General features: G+C 47.2%; 1 protein-coding gene across 3 annotated transcripts; it reads right to left on the bottom strand.

The window, feature by feature from the left end:
• Positions 1-6,482: 6,482 nt before the first annotated feature.
• Positions 6,483-16,855, bottom strand: LOC132011249 (C-C chemokine receptor type 1-like). Of its 3 annotated transcripts, XM_059389558.1 has the most exons (3): positions 12,563-12,934; positions 11,994-12,086; positions 6,483-9,034 (listed from the first exon to the last, which is right to left on the bottom strand). In XM_059389558.1, exon 3 carries the CDS (start codon positions 8,982-8,984, stop codon positions 7,902-7,904), a length of 1,083 nt encoding a protein of 360 aa, XP_059245541.1. In that variant the 5' UTR covers positions 8,985-9,034; positions 11,994-12,086; positions 12,563-12,934; the 3' UTR covers positions 6,483-7,901. The 3 variants fall into 3 exon arrangements, with proteins under 3 accessions (XP_059245541.1, XP_059245543.1, XP_059245542.1); XM_059389560.1 differs by lacking the exons at positions 11,994-12,086; positions 12,563-12,934 and adding an exon at positions 16,796-16,855; XM_059389559.1 differs by lacking the exon at positions 11,994-12,086.
• Positions 16,856-17,127: the final 272 nt, after the last annotated feature.

Genomic DNA, 17,127 nt, shown 5'->3' on the forward strand with positions numbered 1-17,127 from the left:
AGTAAAAGAATGCTAATTAACATCGTAAAAACATAAAGAGGTAACATAAATTTCATGGTAATGGTAAAGATATAGTTAGATTCTGCAATATGGTAATAATGGTGCATAATTCATCTACAACTCTAGTTTAAAAGTTAAACAAAAGTGTAGGGGAAAAGTTATAACTATAATAACTTATTAGTTATAAAATATTTAAAAAAATGTAAATTGTAACAGTAATAACCTATAATGTGAGAGGGAGGAGAAGTAAAAGTGTAATGTTTATGAATTCTATGGAAATTAAGTTGTCATTAGTTTAAAATGGGTTGTTGTTAGGGTCTGTTTTATGTAAGTCTTATGATAATCACAAAGGAAGATCCTAAAGTAATTACACAAAAGAACAAGATAAAGAAATCAAAGATACTGATACCCAAGGACATCAAACCACAAAAAAAGAAAGCAGTATAAGAAATAAAAAACAATGGATCTATATTAAAAAAAAAAAAAAAACAGAAAACAAAGTGGCAATAGCAAGCCCTTACCTATCATAATTACTTTAAACATAGATGGATTAAATTCTCCAATTAAAAGGCATAGAATTCTGAATATATAAAAAACAAGATTGAACAATATAATGCCTGCAAGAAACTCACTTTAGCCTTAAAGACACTCACATACTGAGAGTAAAGGGATAGAAAAAGACATTTCAAACAAATGGTAACCAAAACAAATTGCTGGAGTAGCTATCCTTCCATCACACAAAATAGATCTTAAACAAAAAATGGCAAAAAGAGAAAAGGAAAGGAAAAGTGAATTGGGGGAAATCAGAGGAGGAGATGAACCATGAGAAACTGTGGACTCTGAGAAACAAACTGAGGGTTTTGGAAGGGAGGGGGATGGTAGGATGGGTGAACCTGGTGGTGGGTATTAAGGATGGTACATATTACATGGAGCATTGGATGTGGGGCATAAACAATGAATCTTGGAACACTGAAAAAATAAAATTTAAAAAAAGGTCATTATATAATGACAAAGCAGTAAATACATCAGTAAGATAAAAACAGTTGTTCATATTTATGTGCCCAACAGCAGAGCACCTAGTTATGTAAAGCAAACTTTAACAGAGCTAAGAGGAGAACTAAACAGGAATACAATAATGGTTAGGGATTTTGTTGCCCTACTCCAAACATTGGATAGATCATCCAGACAGAGAATCAATAAGGAAACAACAGCCTTGAACAACACTCTAGACCAAATGCACCTAACAGACATATACAGGACATTCCATCCAGCAACAATAGAATACAAGAGTGCACGAAACATTTTCCAGGACAGACCATATGTTAGGACACAAACAAGTCTTAGAAAATCAGAGAAGATTAAAATCCTACCATATATTTTCTCTGACCACAATGGCATGAAACTAAAAATCAGCAACAAGAGAAAAACTGCAAAATTCACAAACATATGGAAATTAAACAGCACTGTCCTGAACATCTGATAGATCAAGGAAGAAGTTAAAGGGGGAGATACAAAAGTTCCCTGAGACAAAAATGAAGACAATATACCAGAACTTATTGGATATTACACATAAAAGAATGAAACTGAATCTATATCTTACACCACTCAAAAAAATTAACTCAAAATGGATTAAAAACTTAAATATAAGACCTGAACAATGGAACTCCTACAAGAAAACACTGGAATAAAGCTTCTTCTTCTTTTTTTTTTTTAAGGTTTTATTTATTTGACAGAGAGATATCACAAGTAGGCAGAGAGGCAGGCAGAGAGAGCGGGGAAAGCAGGCTCCCTGCCAAGCAGAGAGCCTGATGTGGGGCTCGATCCCAGTACCCTGGGATCATGACCTCAGCAGAAGGCAGAAGCTCAACCCACTGAGCCATCCAGGTGGTCCTGGAATAAAGCTTCTTGACATGGGTCTTGGTAATGATTTTTTAAAATATGGTACCTAAGTATAAGTAACAAAATAAGAAATAAACAAGTGGATCCACATCAAACTAAAAAGATTCTACACAGCAAAAGAAACCATCAACCAAGTGAAAAGACAAGTAACAGAATGGAAAAAAAAAATACTTGCAAACCACATATCTGATAAGGGGTTAGTATCTAATCTATAAAGAACTGATGAAAATCAATCACAAACAAAACAAAGCAAAAACAAAAAGAAAGAACCCAATTAAAAATGGGCAAAGTACCTGAATAGCTATTTCCCCAAAAAAGATGTATGCAAGGCCAACAGGTGTATGAAAAAAATGCTCAGCATCAGTGTCATCAGGGAGAAGGAAATTAGAATAACAGTGAGCTATCACCTTACACCTGTTTTAAAGACCATCATCAAACAGACAAGCAATAATGAATGCCAGTGTGGATGTGATGCAAAGAGAACGTCTGGGGCACCATTGGGATTGTATATGGGAACAGTTACTATGGAAAACAGTATGGAACTTCCTCAAAACATTAAAATAAAACTATCATATGATCCAGCAATTCCACTTCTCGGAATATATCCAAAGGAAATAAAAACACGAGCTCAAGAAGATACCTGCACCCCCATGTCCCCATTACTTATAATGGCCAAGGCATGGAAGCAACCCGAGTGTCCATTAGTGGATGAATGGATCAAGAATTGTGATATATATTTTTCAGCCATTAAAAACAAGGAAATCCTTCCATGTGTGACAACATGGATAGACCTAGAAGGCATCATACTATGTGAAATAAGTCAGACAGAGAGAGACAAATACTGTATGATCTCACCTACATGTGGAATCTAAAAACAACAGCAACAACAAACTCATGGAAAAAGAGATGAGACTTGTGGTCACCAGAGGCAGAGGGTGGAGAAGAGGGAATCAGAGGAAAAGGGTCAAAAGTTACAAACTTGCAGTTAAAAGATTAATGAGTCTTAGGGATGTGATGTATGACATAGTGACCACAGGTAACACTACTGTAGGGTATATAGGAAAGGCGTTAAGAAAGTAGATCCCACTGGGTGTGGTGCATAAACAATCAGTTCTGGAACACTGAAAAGAAATTTAAAGAATTTAAAAAAAAAGAAAGAAAAGAAAGTAGATCCTAAGGGTTTCCATCACAGGGAGAAAATTTTTTCCTCTTTTCTTCTCCTTCGTTTTAAAAAATTCTATCTGTATGAGAAGGTAGATGTTGGCCAGACCTACTGTGGTCATCATCTCACAATATATGTAAATCAAGCCATCATGCTATGTGCCATAAACATGTGGTTATGTTCAATTATTTCTCGATAAAACTGAAGGGAAAAACCCTTAGAATGGGACTTCTACCTTGGGTCATTCCATTTTCTTCCCTCATCTGTTGATGGAGACTTTTGTTGTTTCCATGCCTTGGCTACTGTGAATAATGCTGTAGGGAACAGGGAATACAGATGTCTCTTTGAGATAAGGATTTTGTTTCCTTTGGACTTATATGCAGAAGAGGAATTGTTGGATCATATGGTAGCTCTATTTTTAATTTCTTGAGGAAACTTTACCCTGTTTTTGATAGTGGCTGTACCAACTGACATTCCCACCAACAGTGTACACGGTCCCCTTTTCTCCACATCCTCACCAACACTTGCCATCTCTTGTCTTTTTGATAATAGACATTCTAATGGGTGTGAGGTGGCATTTTACTGTGATTTTGACTTGCCTTTCTCCGATGATGATGTTCCCTGAGTGATATTGAGCACCTTTTCATGTATCTTCTGGATCTTTGTATGTCTTCTTTGGAAGAATGTCTATTCAGGTTTTTTGTTTATTTTTTAAAATTATTTTTTATTATGTTATATTAGTCACCATACAGTACGTCATTACTTTTGATTTGGTGTTCCAAGGTTCATTGTTTACGTATTGGGTTATTTGGTTTTTTACTTTTGAATTGTATGAGTTCCTTGTGTAAGTTGGATATTAATGTCTTATGGATGTGTGGTTTCTCCCACTCCATTGGTGACCTTTTCATTTTGTTGATGCTTCCTTGTGCTGTGCAGAACCTATACCTTATATGCCAAAAAATAAGAAAGGGCTTAAAAATTGGTAGAAAGGATAACAAAAGGACATGGGATCAAGCTTTAAGGGCTCCCAGTAGATAAATCTGGGACAGTTCATGCATCAAAACAGTAAAGAAAATACCAGATTCTATCCCATTAAATAAAAAGGGAATCTATGAGGTCATGATGATATAAATAATTGAATGAATGAATACATAGGTGGAGGAGAAAAGATGCTTTTACTTTTTACAGCAAAATGCCCACTAATAATGGCCACTTATTTGTTATTAAATATAATATAATTTACAGTGTAGAAACCTGGTGGAGACTTCTAAAGCAGGTGATAAAGTTTAACATCTTTCATGATGGGACAGGTTGGCACCAAACGCCTCCTGATATGATGCACTGAGAACAACACAACATCACTTCTGTGAGATTCCTGCTCTAGTTGCAGAACCTGACCCTAATCATCAGGAAATATCAGGAAACCCACAACAAGGAACCATCAGCCGGGTAACCATGGCATTCAAGATGTTGAGGTCAGGAAGGACAAGAAAAGCCTGAAGAGGTGTTCCTGATTGAAAGCAACTAAGAAGGCATCCCAACTAACTAAACAATTCTAGGTCTTGGGACTATGAAGGACATTATTTGCAAAGTGGGCAAAATTGGAAAGAAGATACAATTACCTGGTTAATCTTGTGTCAGCTTGTTTCTGCTTTGATCACGTGGAAGAGCATCCTTGTTTCTGGTAAAATCATTCTGAAGTACAAAAGGCTGACGAGACATCGTATTTGCACCCTGCTCTCAAATGGTGCTGGAGAAAAGTAGTACATTGACATCTAGTTGTCTCCCTGTCTATCTTTTGAGACAGAAAGGGAGGGAGCGAGAGAATGATAAATTAGAGCAAAGGTGGTAAAATGCTGACAGGTGGGGAATCTGGATGAGAGAGACGGAAGTCTTTGGGCTCTTCTGACAACCTTTCTGAAGGATGAAGTGCTAGAAACAGCAATAACCGGGGTGAGACCCCCCACCCCGCCACGGGAGCAAGAAGCTGAACTGGAGGCAGGAAGGCATCTCAGGAAGGGTTGGAGTGACTGAGGAGGAGCCCTGGCAGGAGGGCATCAGATCTCTTATCTGATAGATCTGGAGAAAGATCACCCAAGAAACAGACTTAACTACAGAGAACAACCTGCTGGGGTGGGTGGGTGAGGGGTGGGTGGATCAGTGATGGGGATGAAGGCAGGCACTGGGGGTGAGCACCGGCTGCTGGATGCAAGTGTTGAACCCCTCTATCGTACCCCTGTAGGTTAGCTGGCTGGAATGAAAATAAAATAAAAATAAAAATATAAACAAACAAATACATAAATAAAAATAAAAAAGTTACAAAGTATTCACCCACTTTCCTTGCTTTGCTTCATTCAGTCCTCGGTTTATATCTGCTCCCTGTGGGGGTAGATACTCATCTTAGCCTCCCTTTATAAAGCAACAGGGGGGCTCCGAGATCCATCCATTCAACCAGCATTTAGTAAGTGCTCACTGCGGTCCGGTTTTACCACGGCTATGCAAAAAAATGTTGTGTGATTGCAGATGTGTGCGTGTAAACCAACACAGGAAGGAGATGCCCTGCGACATTAGTGTGCTAAGAGACGCTGCACGCAGGTAGCGCCGACTGACTACAAATGCTTCTGGTTTCTTCTATGGCCTTCTTATCCATTTCCAGTTTTCTACAATGAACATTATTGCCTTTGTGACAAGTTAAAACACAAGGGTTCTTTCAGAAATGGACCTGGAGGACATCGTCATGACAACCTTTCTCGTTAGGATAGTTTTGTGGCTCAAACATTGTTTCTTGATGCCGTCTTATTTGACCAAAGAGGCAGACAAATGTTTTTTTAATTCCGTTATGCCTTCTTCTCTCCACGCTGCAGAGACTAACTGGCAGGTTTGCAAGTGGAAAACTGACTTCCCCGTTGACTCCCAAAGCTTGGATTTGTCCCCATTTTCTGGGTGGAAACATAAGCCCAGGGCAGTGTGACTGTCTCCTTTCCAGATAAAAACTATCCAGACCTTCATGATACCAGCCTCTTTACACAAAGAAAGCACGCCTACATAGTAGGTCCCTGCATGATGGGGAGGGTGGCTGGATAAAAGCACAATTCTAGGGTCCAAAAAGAGAGCAGCCAGCCCAATGATGTCACTGTGTTGTAAGATGGGACACCCACTCCCTCAGGGTACTTTCTGGCTGATAAATTCCTTCCTCCTCTTTGCTGTCCAGTGCCATGGACTCCACCACAGCCCCACTCACCCCAGCTGGGGTCTCCAGGTGTTTCTGTACCTGTGTGCCTCCCACGGCTCAGAGAACTCAGAAAAGTTGACACTGGTCACTGCTAGATTGAACTGACTTGTGCAAACAATAATGGGAAAATGGGTGGCATAAATTAGGGCATAGCCCTGCTGTGGAACTCAGTGCAGCCTTCAGAAAAAGTGCTTTAATATGATTTATTCACTTGGGAAAGTGACGCCAAAATACTGCTACTTAAGAACAAAAAACAGCAGGAGTACAGTTGAAGTCCGTCTTTGTCATCATCGTAAATACACACAGGAGATAGCAAACACCAAACTAACAGAGAATACACAGAAGACGGCACAGTCGTTGTCTTTGGGTAGTGAGAATTGGGCGCTTTGGGCGTTTTCTTTCCCCCCTTTGAGTTTTTAAGCTGTTTGGGTTTTTTTTTGTTGTTGTTATTTGGAAAATGATTTTTTAAAGAAGTACATGTCCCAGGGAAAAGGGAAGACAGACGTGATGACCAGGCAGTCCCTGGTCACCAGTCTCCCTGGTGAGAGATCAGGTGTTAAGGACATGGAGGGGAAATATATTTCTTTGAGTTAAGGGTCCTCTCAACCTTCTACGTGAGGGTGAGTCCCCACCTCACCCCCTTCTCTCTCAGCCTCAGACACTGTCGGCTTGCACACCAGGTCATTTTTTCCTGCGGATGGATCCAGGGTAACAGCCGGAGCTCTGATTGGTAAAACCAGAAGGCTCGCGTGGGGAAGCGGAGCAGGGAAATCGACCCTGGCTCCTTCTGCCCCATATTAGTTTCTGCAATAACGCCAGCAGAATGTACTCCCGCCTCATCCGATTTACAAGGAAGGGAGATTCTGGAAAATATTCAGAAAGAAGAAACTGGTAAATGGAAATAATGACCCCCTCCCCTCTGTGGCTATTTCAAGAAGTCAAATGTATTATGCATGTGGTCTGTGTCTAGCCCAGCGCCTAGAATGTTTGGTTTTTGCAAATGTAATGATTCTGGCCAAGGGCTTTCTCCATTCCACTGCCGAGGGCTGTTCCCCAATCCTATTTCCCACTAGGGCTCGAGATGTTCCATCATAGAGTCCTCTGTTCCTCGGGGTTTCTAAGAGCCTGAAACCTGCAGTGGGGCATGGGGTGGGGGTAGGTGAGGGTGGGGAGAAGGCTGCTGGCTCCTGCAACGCCCAGATTGGAGTCAGCAGGAAATCCCCACTTCCAAGTTCCCTGGTGGTGGGGGCAGGAGCAGGAGCCCCCCCCCCCCCCCCCCCCCCCCGATGCTCAGTGGCTCTGTTTACAAATGTTAATGCTCACAAATCATGAAATCCCATTTGGGCCCAAGCTCTTCCCTGGCACCCTCTGTTCCAGTCTTCTGGAATGTCCCATTTCGCTCATTCACTTCCTTTCTACCAGCGAGGAGTTCTTGGAGCTGGCTCAGTCATCCCAGAAGTGATTTCGTCTAGACTGCCTTTAAACTCACTCACCCCCACACGGCTGCAATTCCACACTGTGCCAGGTGTCCCTGCCTGACTCGGTTTGGGTCAGCGTGCCTGGCAGGTCACCTTTGCTGGGTCCCGGATCAGCTTCCAGGGCCCCGAGTCAGAACCCAGCGGAGAGTTCGTGCTCTGCGGTGGAGGGTGTCACAGAGCTGGCCCTCTCGAGTCTGTCCGTGGAGAGGAAGGGGAGCCTTTTAACCAAGCTCGTGGACAGCAGCCTGCGGAGCAGCTGGCGTAGGTACCTGCGGAAGCGCTCCCCGACGAAGGCGTAGATCACGGGGTTGACGCAGCAGTGCGTGTAGGCGATCACCTCCGTCACCTGGATGGCCAGGTCGAGCTGTTTGCTCTGCCTGCACTCGTCGGTGAAAAGGCGGTCTTGGAAAGCCGAGACCAATATGGCCAGGTTGTAGGGGGTCCAGAAGAGAAAGAAGACCACCATGATGACAAAGATCAGACGGACAGCTTTGGCCTTCTTCTCATTGGGTCGTTTGAGCAGAATCCGTATGATCTCGGTGTAGCAGATGATCATGACCAACAGGGGCAAAACCAGACCCAACATGTTCAGTTTCAGAGCCTGGAACTGCTTCCAGGCTTTGAGGGTTTCATGAGGGAAGTGGAGGCTGCAGGTGGTGTGGGAGAACTCCCACTGGATCTTGGAGAAGTAGAAGCCTGGGACAGAGGCCAAGAGGGCCAGGGCCCACGCGCCACCGCTGGTGATGAGACCAAAGATGACGGTCCGAACCCGCAGGGCAAACACGGCGTGGACGATGGCCAGGTACCTGTCCACGGTCAGCAGGATGATGAAAAAGATCTCGCTGTACAAACCCGTGTAATAAAACCCCGAGAGCAACTTACAGGTGCCATCACTGAAGCTCCAGTTATCCTTCAGCTTGTAGTCGATCCAGAAGGGCAGTGTGAAGAGGAAGAGCAGGTCGGAAATGGCCAGGTTGAGGAGGTAGATGCTGGTCATGCTCTTGAGCCTCTTGTGCTGCATGAGGACCAGCAGCACCAGGATGTTGCCAACCAGGCCGATGATGAACACCAAGGAGTACAAGGGGGGCAGCAGCTGGGCTCCAAAGGCCCTCACCTCCCCCTTCTGGCATGGGGTTATGCCCTCATAGTCATATTCCGTCGTCATGTCATAGTTCTTTGTGGGGGCTGAGGTTTCCATCGTGGAATTTTGCATGAGTGAAGGAAGATGATTTCTGCAGTTACTTGGCCAGGAAAGGTGGTGGGCTGTGGACAACAAAGACGAGGCAGTGATTATAGGTTTTCACCCACCTGACAACTGTTCACTGAGTACTGACTATGTACCAGGCCCCGGGACTCGACCTTGAGCAAGGTGGGATCCAGGTCCTCTCTGCCCTCGTGGACTCTGTGGTCTAACAGAGGGCATAGGCAGTAAACAAATAGACCCATCAGTCGATAATTCAATTACTTTGGCACTAAGTGTTGTGAAGGAAAAGGCCACTGGCTGCACAGCACCGACAGAGGGAGATCCTGCCACGCTGCCCCAAACCAGTGCTGTCCACAGCCTTGGCACTGGACTTAGTGCTAGATAACTCCTCCCACCCCGACCAGAGGGGGTTCTGCTATCGTTCCCTGGTTTAGAGGAGATGATGCGAGAGTCAGAAGTGGTAAGGACACGTATCTAGAGAATGAGAGCTGAATTTGTTCTCGCGTGCATTCCTGAAGCCACATGCATCCTTGCGTCCAATCACAGAGCAATGATTTTGCACTGTGGGGTCTCTGGAAGGAAGCTGAGAGTCAGTCCCAGACTTGCAAATGGGTCTTCATGGCTGAGGGGGCTAAAAAGATTCTTAGCCAGGGATTATGTAGCGTAATGGGGGCACATGAAAGTGTGTAGGGTTATTATTTTATTTTGTTTATTTTATTTCTTGGTTGCCACTGCGACTGGGGGATGCTACTGTCTGGTCATTCAGTAGGTAGGGCAGAGGATGTCCTCTAATGCAAAAATTATCATATCCCAAAGGCCCATAGTGCTGTCATAGTGAAATTCTAGAAGGCCAGCCCCAACCCTTAGCATAAGAGGACCCTGAGGACACCAGAGTAGGTCATCTTGGCTCACATCATACAGCCCTGATGGGGCCCACGTGGATCTACAGGTCACTCAGTAGACCTCCCATGAGGGCCGTGAAGAGGATTCAGAGGACAGTATAGCCTTGGAGGAGTGGGGGCAACCTCATGAGAAGAAGGGTTGGGGGTGGGCAGGGGAAGAGCTCAGAACAGCCTCGAGCCATGAGGCATCATGTGACGATTGGTAGCTGGAGTTCTGCCGAGAGATTCGCTCTGAGATATTTTTACCCAGGGTTGGCTTGAAACAAAGAAAAACAAAAGAACCACTAGAGAGCTTGCCTTCCTGGGACTTTCCCAGGCCCCGATTTTCAGCATTCATTTTCCATCCTTTCCTGAAGGGAGCATGGGCTTTCGTAGAACCTACCAGTGTGTGACTTTGGATGAGTTAATCTACCTCTCTGAGCCTCAGTTCCTCATTTGTATAGGTGCTGCCGAAGCGAGCACCTCAGTTCCTCATCTGTAATGTGAGAAAGTAACATCTTGTGGGACTACTGTAATGTGTGAGAAAAGCTACCCTCTAGTACTAACCGGGCCCTCAGCAAATATTGGGGTTCCTCCTTCCCTGCACTGATCCTTCTCTGGGGCCAGTCCCCAGCTCCAGTCCTGTTCTGGCTCATGTACCCTGCTCCCCAAGTTCCCCCACCAGTTCTCTCTGTAGTTAATCTGGAAAATGAATTCTACTCAAGAGTGATGAACCAGGACAGTCCCTTCCATGCGAACTGCCCTTCAAAATTTTCAGTAGGTTCCCACCAGTCTGAAAAGTAGCCGGTTCCCACATCATAATTCCCACCCTGAATCTGGGATCTCTAGTACTCTTCCTTCTAAATTGCTTAATGAATGTTTCCTTCCTACAAAATACACATTTCTGCAGTGGCCATTGGAAAATGAGGCACATGGGGTTGGGGTTGGGGGTGGGGGGAACAACAGTGTCATACACCCTGACTGGGGGACTGTCATTTCCAGTCAAATCCTCCCCTTATGGCCGACTCCTCCAGCTCTGGACTTGCCTCTACCCAAGCAGCCCTACTTCTGGAGAAACCCAGGCTGACCGTACAAGCTGTGTGGACGATTTCTGATCTCCCGTCTGGATACGGACAGGTCGGCTTTGCGGACAGCATTTTTGGGTGGGCTGGCAGGTTTTCAGCAGAAGTTCCAAGCAGCTTGGAAGCCCAAGGAACAACTGGTGCCAAGACTGAGCCCGGGAGCCCAGTTTCCGGGGGAATTTTGGCAAAGGTGAAGGCAAACAGAGTCAGCATTGCTCATGCCATTTGAACAGAGACCCGCTTACACCAGTCCCCTCCCCCATCCACTTCGAACTGCATTAACTATTTTGCCAACTTGCCAGGCACCACACAACAACTCTGGGAGAGAGATTGCCTGGCATGGGGCCACGGAGGGAGGGAGAAGGACCCTGTTGCCATCCAGCCCTGCTGGAGTCTGCTGCAAAGTCTGCCCCAGGGTCATTGCGCAGCAGACAGCTAGAGCCCTGGATGCTACCTGGGACCTTGCAGGGGCAGCATCCTCTAGCCTGGGAGTTGGTGAAGGCCTTGAGCAGAGAAAGGGCAGTCTGTAGGGATAAGACACCCAAACGTGGTGGTGTGCAGAGGCTGGCTTATCCTGGTTCATAAAAAACCAATCGTGTGCTTATCTCCCCAGCTCAACATTCAGGGAGGGGCTCCATAACTTGAAATCAACCACAGTGAGGATATTTACACCATAGAAATCCACAAACACTAGAAATCAGGGCTCCCCGCCACCCCCGGAAAGCCACTTGTTAAACATTTACTGGTCCTTCACCTCTCCATAGTCTGCATAGCCTAGAGCTGTCCTGCTAGTCAGATTGGGGACTGAAGTGCCAGTAAAAGTGGTACACACAAAAAAGTGATGACGAAAACCTATGCAAACTTCAGAGAGTTTCTAACTCTGAAAATCTGGGCCACTCCAGAGTTTATGGAGGAAAAGTTCAAATAGATACCTCCAAGTAGCCCCCATGCCCCTCTCTCCTCAGAGAAAATTCTGACCTGCCTCTTTGTTAGTAGAGCAGAATGGATGCATCCCAAGAGGACATCTCCCTGCCTTCAGGAGGGTAAAATCCTACCTCATCGAAAGACAAACCAGCAGTCCTGATTGTAAGGCTCCTTGGGTCTAAGTCTTCTCAAGAAACTGGTCCAGTATCAAGTCATCCTCGTATCTGCAATGTTTTTTTCTAATTAGTATTTCCCTTTCGCTACAATTTCTTCATACACCGCGTTTGGTTTTTGTTTACACAGAGCAGTTTGGCAAGTGATTTCCTCTTGAATGGTTTTTCAGAGATCCTCTTGTTCATAACTGACTTTAGAAAGGCAGATTATCTCAATCAGTCACCAAAAACCCATCATTCAGGAAAGCTTTCCTTTTTTAGCAAAAAATACCCCCGTTTTACATCTGAGCACCCCATCTTATAAATTCACCCCTTGTGAGTATTGCTATACAATTAATTGCCTTATAGGTGCATTGATGGTCTACTTAGGCATTTGCTTGACCCTCGAAGAACGCCTCACCTTTGAGGAGGCAGGTAAAGGATGTCCCGCAACACGAGGACCACAGTCCCACCTGGCTGCGTGCATGACTGCAAACCAGATTGACCTCATGGTCACTAAGGAGACAGAACAGACAAGTGCCACTTACTCTGGTCCCTAGGGGTTTTGTCCGTGAAGTCTTTGTTTCTGGAGCTTTTAGAATCTTTATGAATTCAAGGTTCAATGTCCTTACTGAGCAGGAAGTCTTCTGTTTCCTGTGTGATGATTGAGGACTCCAGGGTTCACAGTCTTTCAGAATGAGAAGAAGGGGATAGAGTTCTTCTTTTTGTATCTGGTTGGGTGTCCCGTGAGTGGCCACGACACCTGCCAGTGGCTGTTCCTTGATGCTGGGTTTGCTCGAAGGATTGTCTCTGCTCACAGAGATCCTGAGAGTGATTGAAAGCACAAAGAAAGGATTGTGCCTCTCCCTGGGGAGCTCTGCCTTAAGGGGACTGGGCTGGGTGGGGTTGGGTGGAGTTGAGTGGGGGAGAGTTGGTATGAGGTGTTCTGGGAATTTGTGAAGCAATTGAAGGCTGAGATTAGGCGTGTGTGTTGAGGGTTGAGGGAGGGCGGGGCGGGGCACAGACGTCTTGTGGTCAGTGAGTAGCCTTTTTTTTTTTTTTTTTAAGCTTGCAAATGGAAGGGTTTAAACCAGAAGTCTGGGTCCTGTTCCTCAAAAAAATGAGAGGGCTGATAGCCCAAGAGAGGTGGCATTTTTCTCTTTGGCTCCCCCTAGGTCCTTCACCTCTGACCATTTGCTGTCCCTCTCTGTGCCCCATTCCCTGTGGGACCAAACCCCACTGAACAGTTTCATCTCAAGGAACCCACAGTCTGGAGTGAGCCCAAATCTCTAAGTTGGGTTTTGGCCATTCCTTTTTGATTCCAGGTTCCTGTTGTGTGTGATGATCCAACCAGAGGCCAGGGCCAAATCCCAGCTCTGTCCTGGAGATAAGGGCAGATGTCTTGGCTCCCGCTCCATCCAACGAGAAGGCTGAACACTTTGGCTCATAGCGGGATGCCCCAGGTCAGCTTGTAGGTGAAGGGTGTCCCAGAGCACCTGGTCCAAGAGAAAATGTCTGATGGAAGATGCCTCTTGTGAATTTCTCCTCGGCGGCCAACACCTGCTGTGCCACTGAACTTGCGGCCTGCTGGGGTTTTGCTCCTTTTCCATAACACAGGACTCCGCTAGGCCTTCTTCATAGATGGTGCAAAGCACCAGTTCAGAAAGGAAGGCCTGTGTGCTTTGGAAATGTCACTTGTCCCCTCAAGGCTGTTTCCTAATCCGTAAAATGAAGACATTAGACAAGGTCTTCAAAGGAACATTCCATGAGTCTCCTGGGATCAGGTCTTCCCTCTTCAGCAGCCCGTCCACAGAGAGATGGGGCGAGAGGGAAGCCAAAGGTGACCAGATGGACGAAGAAGGAGACTGGCCCAAGAACTTGCTGCCTGTGTGGGGAGAGCAGGGCATGAGGGGCGGGCTCTGATGAGCCTGGCAAACCAGACCTGCATCTCATCCTGGGTCCACCTCTTGGTAACTTTGAGTGTATTATTTATGCTTTTGACTGTCTCTTTCCTCTTCTGTAAAACAAAGCTAATGATGCCGACTTTCTAGAGGATTAGATGAAGATAGAGACATGCCTGTGAATGAATGGTTTGGTGGAGTGCCTGAGACGTGTTCGATGCCTGTCTTAGTTTGGGGTTCCCGGTTAGGTGCAAAGCCTGGAGTGGAATGCAGACACAAGTAGTGTATGTTCAGGGGATCCTAGGAAGCACTACAGGGGAGGGGAAAGCGGGCCAGGGAAGGGAATGTGAGGATGAAGGTAGCACTGTGTAGAAGACAAGTGGCACCCTGGCCTTAGGGGGAGCTCAGGGAGCCCCCAAGAGTCACCCCTACTGTGGGACCAGAGGTGAGGAGACCAGGCATGTATCTATTAAAATGTATCTATTAAATCTCTACCTGCCCACTGCTGGCAGAGGACTCTTTCTCATTGGCTTGTGTTACTGAATATCATTCCCAGGAGATTCTCCACCAGGGCACAGGGCTGGCCCTTCAGGCACTGGTGATCGCCCTAGACATAGCGGGGATAGGTGGAAGGATCAGTAAGGTGCACACCCCAAGATTCTGACCTTGACTTCGCCTAGGTCTCTGACTCCTCCATTTGGCACCCCCTTCCTTTGTGTCAACCCCTGACCTAGCCTGCTGACCCTCCCCTTTCATCTCACACACTTCCATTGTGTGGAATTTTACATCATATGTTGACCCTGCCATTTCTCCGCTCCTTTCTTGTCTCAGCCTCAACATCCCAGAAATCTCATGCTCTGTTTAATCAAGACAGGGCAAGGCCAGGCTCATGGACTATGTGGAGCCTGGTTCTCATGGAGGCTCACCCTTTGGGTTCAAGTGGTACACCTGTAGGTAAATTTCCAAGAGGGACTGGCGGTGCCAGGACCATGGAGCTGTCTGCTGCCCAATGTGTCATCTTCTCTCCCCTAAGTTCTGCTTGTTTCTCTCTTGTGCTGTGTCACGTCCCAATGTCATTGAGGGTGTTGGCCACACCCATGGCCCTTCTCATCCTGCCTGGATCGTGCAAAATGCCACCTCCTCTCTTGAAGCCTTCCCACGCTGCAGCAAGAAGTCCATCTGGGAAGCGCAGACGCCGGAGCTCTGAGAGCTTTCTGGGGGAGTGGTGGAGGTCCCTTTGTTTATGCCTGATGACATATGTTGGATACTTTTGACAATAAATAGCAAGGCAGTCACTCGAAATAGTTCAAAATAAAAATGAAAAAAAGACTAAAAACTGTTCTTGTGTCACGAACCTAGATCTTAGCTAACAATCTCTAACATTCCCTTGTAATAATTCTTGATGATTTCACAATCCACACGTCTGCAGCCCGACACCTTCACACTTTGGGGCTTAACATCGCGCTGATACTGTGGTGTGAATCTGTGGGGCATGGGTGTCCCCGTGCGGCAGTGGGTACTGGTGTTCGACGAGGGGTGTCCTAGTTTTCCACACGGTCTCCCGTCCTCCCACTGGCCACACCAGCTTCCTTGCCTGGTGGTGGTGGTGATGGGTGGGGGTGGGGGCATAAGTAGGCATAAGCAGAGACTGAAGAGTGTCTTCAGGCATAGCATCAGAAGTCACCGATGTCTCTTAGGCTGCATCCCGTCAGTCACAGCAAGTCACAGAGCCCAGCCACAACCAAGGAGTCGGGGGATGGAAGGAATGTTTCAGCTGGAGCCATCGAGTACACTGTAGAAGGCCATGTGCCCCAAGACAGGGGGGACCTGGAAGCCCTATTTTATCCTCCCCCCAAAGTGCAGGTTTCCTCCAGTTCCGGGGCCAACGGGTTCCTTGAACTCCTCCCCTCCTCGGCCGTGTCTTCCACATTCCCCAGCCGCTCACTCCCGTGATCCTAACTCCTGCCTTCTCCCCATCACACCATCCGTGGCCTTCATACCTCGGCCCCCAGCACCCCAGCCTCTGACCCCACCCCCACCTTTCCTCCCTCCTGCACCAGTGGTTCTTGGATCCCAGGGGGTTGTCAGCTTTCCACAGACCATCCGCCTCCTCCTGCCCTGTTGTCCATCATTGTAGTCCCTCCCTGACCCACACCCCCCCTCCCTTCCTGGGCTCCTTTCTGACCTTGTGGTGTCCGCCCAGCAACATCCAGTCCCGGGCAGAACCAGCGCCACACGCATACCCACAAAGTTGAGCGTGGCCAGAGGGAACCCTGCAGGCATCCCGCCCGGGATGGTTCGAAAGGAATGGTGGCCCCACGGGAGGGCCCACGGTCACCCATGGGCAGTGTGATGGCTCTGTCTATCTTTCTAACAGGCTCAGACCAGCTCTCTGGCCCGGGCCCAGAGAGGGCTGCTGGCGACATCTCCAGGCATTGTGACGTGTGCCAGAAGACAGGGCTGCCTCTTCCTTTCGTCAGTTTAGAAGAAAAAGGAAGTTCCAGGGAGTTCTTTGAGAAAACAGCCCCTGGAGAGGTGGCTTCTCTCCAGTGCGCCCAGGGGCAGGGCCTGGGTGACAGTCACCGGAGGGAGAGCCCCTCCTCCCCATCTCCCCATTCTTTTGCCACAGGGCAATGCTCAGCAGGAAACAGACACTGGAGGGCAGGGTTTGAAAGCTTAGAACCAACCGACAAGGGGAAGGACGAGCCCATCATGATCCTCATCTAGTCTCCTTCCTCTCCTCCTCCTGCCCACCAGACTCCCTAGTCTCTGGGGTGGTCGAGAGCTCCCCCGAGCCCAGCCGCTAGGCCTATAGTTGCTGCCCACCAGACCACGGCAGGTGGCAGGGGTAAGCGCCGGCAAAGACTGAGAGTAACTCACTGTCAGGAGGCAGGGGTCTGTGAAGAAGGCGATCATCACCTTTGGTGCCTCGGATCGAAGCTGTAGACCGTGAGGCGTAGGCACCTGCCACCTCTTTTGAAAGCTGAACCCTGTGGAGCGGGGGAGGGGGGTGCTCCTGCGGGCACTGGTTCCCTCCCACTCCGTCCATCCCCCACCCAGGATGTGCCCTCTCTCTGTGTCACGCCTGGTGCCGTCACAGGCCCCAGGTGAGTGAGGCAGGGCCTGGCACTCCCGTGTTCACCCCAGGGGGTGGTCTGCGAGAGAGCGGGCAGCATCAGCATCACCTGGAGCAGGTTAAGAAGAAAGATTCT

Source organism: Mustela nigripes, chromosome 2 (genome assembly GCF_022355385.1).
Source record: "Mustela nigripes isolate SB6536 chromosome 2, MUSNIG.SB6536, whole genome shotgun sequence".
NCBI lineage: Eukaryota > Metazoa > Chordata > Mammalia > Carnivora > Mustelidae > Mustela > Mustela nigripes.

Coding starts and splice junctions, on each gene's coding strand:
- LOC132011249 (XM_059389560.1), bottom strand. CDS start 8,984: ATGCAAAATTCCACGATGGAAACCTCAGCCCCCACAAAGAACTATGAC.